The sequence below is a fragment of the Dinoponera quadriceps genome, unplaced genomic scaffold, assembly GCF_001313825.1.
Source record: "Dinoponera quadriceps isolate SergipeBrazil2010 unplaced genomic scaffold, ASM131382v1 scaffold5087, whole genome shotgun sequence".
Lineage (NCBI taxonomy): Eukaryota > Metazoa > Arthropoda > Insecta > Hymenoptera > Formicidae > Dinoponera > Dinoponera quadriceps.
In genome coordinates, this window is record NW_014559018.1 from 11,339 (window position 1) to 14,300 (window position 2,962).

Consider the following 2,962-nt stretch of genomic DNA (forward strand, 5'->3'; position numbering starts at 1 on the left):
CACCGTTAGAGAAGTTGCTGAGGACCTAAACGTATCGATTGACTCGTGTCATTCGATTTTTACTAATGATTTGGGCATGAGACGGGTTGCCGCGAAATTCTTACCAACGCCCCTGCTCACACATCGTTGCTTGTGCGCGAATTTTTGGCCAAAAACAGCACACTAATGATGTCGCAGCCACCGTATTCCCCAGACCTGGCCTCCTGTGACTTTTTCTTGTTCCCGAAACTAAAGAGGCACATAAAAGGACGACGCTACGCTACGATTGAGGAGATAAAGACGACATTGAAGGAGGAGCTGAACAAGATCACAAAAAATGATTTTTTGAAGTGTTTCGAGGATTGGAAAAAACGTTGGCACAAGTATATATCTGATAGGGATTACTTTGAAGGAGACAAAATAGATATTCATGAATAAATAAATAATTTTTGATAAAACACAAAATTCGCGATACTTTTTGAACAGACTTCGTATGATTATATATGATTATATATAGTCGTATATGGGCAAATTTCATATATTATCTTTTTTTCTAGATCATAATTTTATGAACTATATGAAAAATCAATCAATTTCGATTATTTCAAAATTTATTAATTTTTCTCATGCTTCTTCGCTGTCGAAATTAAGTCAAAATTAAAGAAGTATTATTTTATTGAGAAAAGAAAAAAACTTAGAAAAAGAATGGCAATACTAGAAATTGAACATGAACCTACAACTTCGAAGGCACTCAGCCCATCGAGTTGCAATGCGTCGTTTTGAAAGTCGCTCTTGTTATACACGTGACACTAAAATCTTTTTAAAATCAATCATGATTCTATAATTAATCCTAGGTAAAATTTTATAACAAATATCTATAGAAAGAATGTAGCATATCTCTCAATCATCATTTTAATAAAATCATCAAGTCAAAATGCATTTGTTTGCTTATATGTCAACACATAATAAAAAAATGTCCAACTTTCTTTTGCGTAAGTGAAACACAAAACATATCTGAAAAATTCCTCAATTACCTGCGTCTTTAAAAATCTGAACACCAAATTCCAAACTGTATCGTGAGCCATCTTGTTACATCAATGAAAAGTACAATTATAGATAGGTAAGTAGATAGAGAAGAAGAGATATTATGTGAATGTAGCATTACCAACGAAACAATTCGTGTTTAACCGAAGATAGACGTCATTTTAACCGAAGTGAAAAAAAATTCTCTTTTTCTCTCTTTTCTCTTTCAGGTTCCTCCTATACTTTCATATAATATTCTTTCCAACAATTTTTTGAACAGCAGCATTTCCGAAGATAACGAGGAGTATTGGTAAGTAATAAAATTACGTGAGATAAATAAGATATGAACGCATAAGTGACCGTCATCAGCGATCGATTCACATTATGGAAAATGATAAGCATTAGCGAGCACTATGCAATCCAATTCTTATTCGAGTACAACAATGTCATGGAAAGAGGATGTAGCATACGCTATGACTCCCATCAAATTTTTGACTATACCCTTGGGTGCTTGGCCCTTGCAGGAATATAATATGTTCGCTTTAGTGCGTCATATCGTATCTACTGTCGGATTGGTACGTTTTCAGTTTTCACGTCGCAAAAACGAAGTCCTACCGACTCACGACTGCTATTCACATGAAGAGTTGGGCCAGCGAACCGCGTACGGTAGTGTGTGTGTTTGTCAACATCGGCAGAGCGTTTCGAGTAGTATCGACACGACAAATTCAAGCGAGCAATAAAGCAACCTAGTGTGAAATTATTCTTTTCTATTGTTCTTATTGTCTGTTTAGGTTGTAGCGGTGGTCGTTCAGTATTTCGAACTTAATTACAGTTGCACAGGAGCGTACTCGCAGCTCGACGCTCTGACGGTCTTCACGTGCGGCATACTCGCTGTATTAAAAATAACATGGTTCCGTATATACGCCGATAATCTAATTTGCAATTATTCATCCGCCATGAGTGATTATCGCACGATCGACAACGAAGTGAAACGTGCTGTTATGCAAAAACACGCTTTCCTGGGTAGGATAATCTGCATCATCGCCCTACTTATCGCTTATGTTGACTCGGTGATCTTTATCGTGGGACATTCGGCAGCAAGCTCGAAAGAGTTTAAGTTAAACACTTCCATAGAAGGCCTTCGATCGGGATACGCTATCCCATCAACGTGCACCTTAGCACACTTTTACATCTCGCGGAACGCGTTCGTGGTAATCTTTGGGGTGGAGAGTATCATATTAGTGATCATGTGCCTTGGCAATCATGGTAATTAATAAATTATATTGTTATCGACGGCGAAATAGAATTTGCACTTACGAGATATTAATTTTTGTTTTACATTTTTTTATTAAATTATAAATTCTATCACGTTTGCATTATCACAGGTCATTCGGAAAACTGTGGTTGCAAACCCCCTTCTATTTTTTATATATAATAACAAAAATAAATTTTCTTAAGTTATTTACACAAGCTGCCTGAAACCATTCGTATATCTCGTAAATACCTCGTAAATACCTCGTAAATACCTCGTAAATATCTCGTAAATATCTCGTACTATTTAAAAAGTAATCTTCCGATTTGGATAGCCCACTTCCATTTAGAACCGAAAATTGAAAATACCGCCATTCGATTGGCGTAGCCGATTTATTCATTAGAATTTTTAAAGTTTTTGTTAAAAACCGCTTTCCTCTGATATAAAAGGAGCATACGGATGGTTTTAGACACCCTATATAAAAGTAAAAAAATTATCGCTCTTACACATAATGTAGGTTTTTCGTGTAAAATCGGTGTGTTATACATATAACAGGTGGGCTGATAAGTTGGTCTAATAAAGGAAACACAACTTTTTTGGTAAAAATAAATGTTATTCATCAACATAGTTTCCATCAAGAGCAATACAGTCACTCCAGTGCCTCTCTAACATTTCTATACCTTTTTTAAAAAACGATTTATCTTTAGC

The 2,962-nt window shown here is 35.7% G+C and overlaps 1 protein-coding gene across 1 annotated transcript; it reads left to right on the forward strand.

The window, feature by feature from the left end:
• Positions 1 to 1,445: 1,445 nt before the first annotated feature.
• On the forward strand, positions 1,446 to 2,276 carry LOC106750110. Its single transcript, XM_014630210.1, has 2 exons — positions 1,446 to 1,577; positions 1,794 to 2,276. Exons 1-2 carry the CDS (start codon positions 1,446 to 1,448, stop codon positions 2,274 to 2,276), a joined length of 615 nt encoding a protein of 204 aa, XP_014485696.1.
• The last annotated feature ends 686 nt before the right edge of the window (positions 2,277 to 2,962 follow it).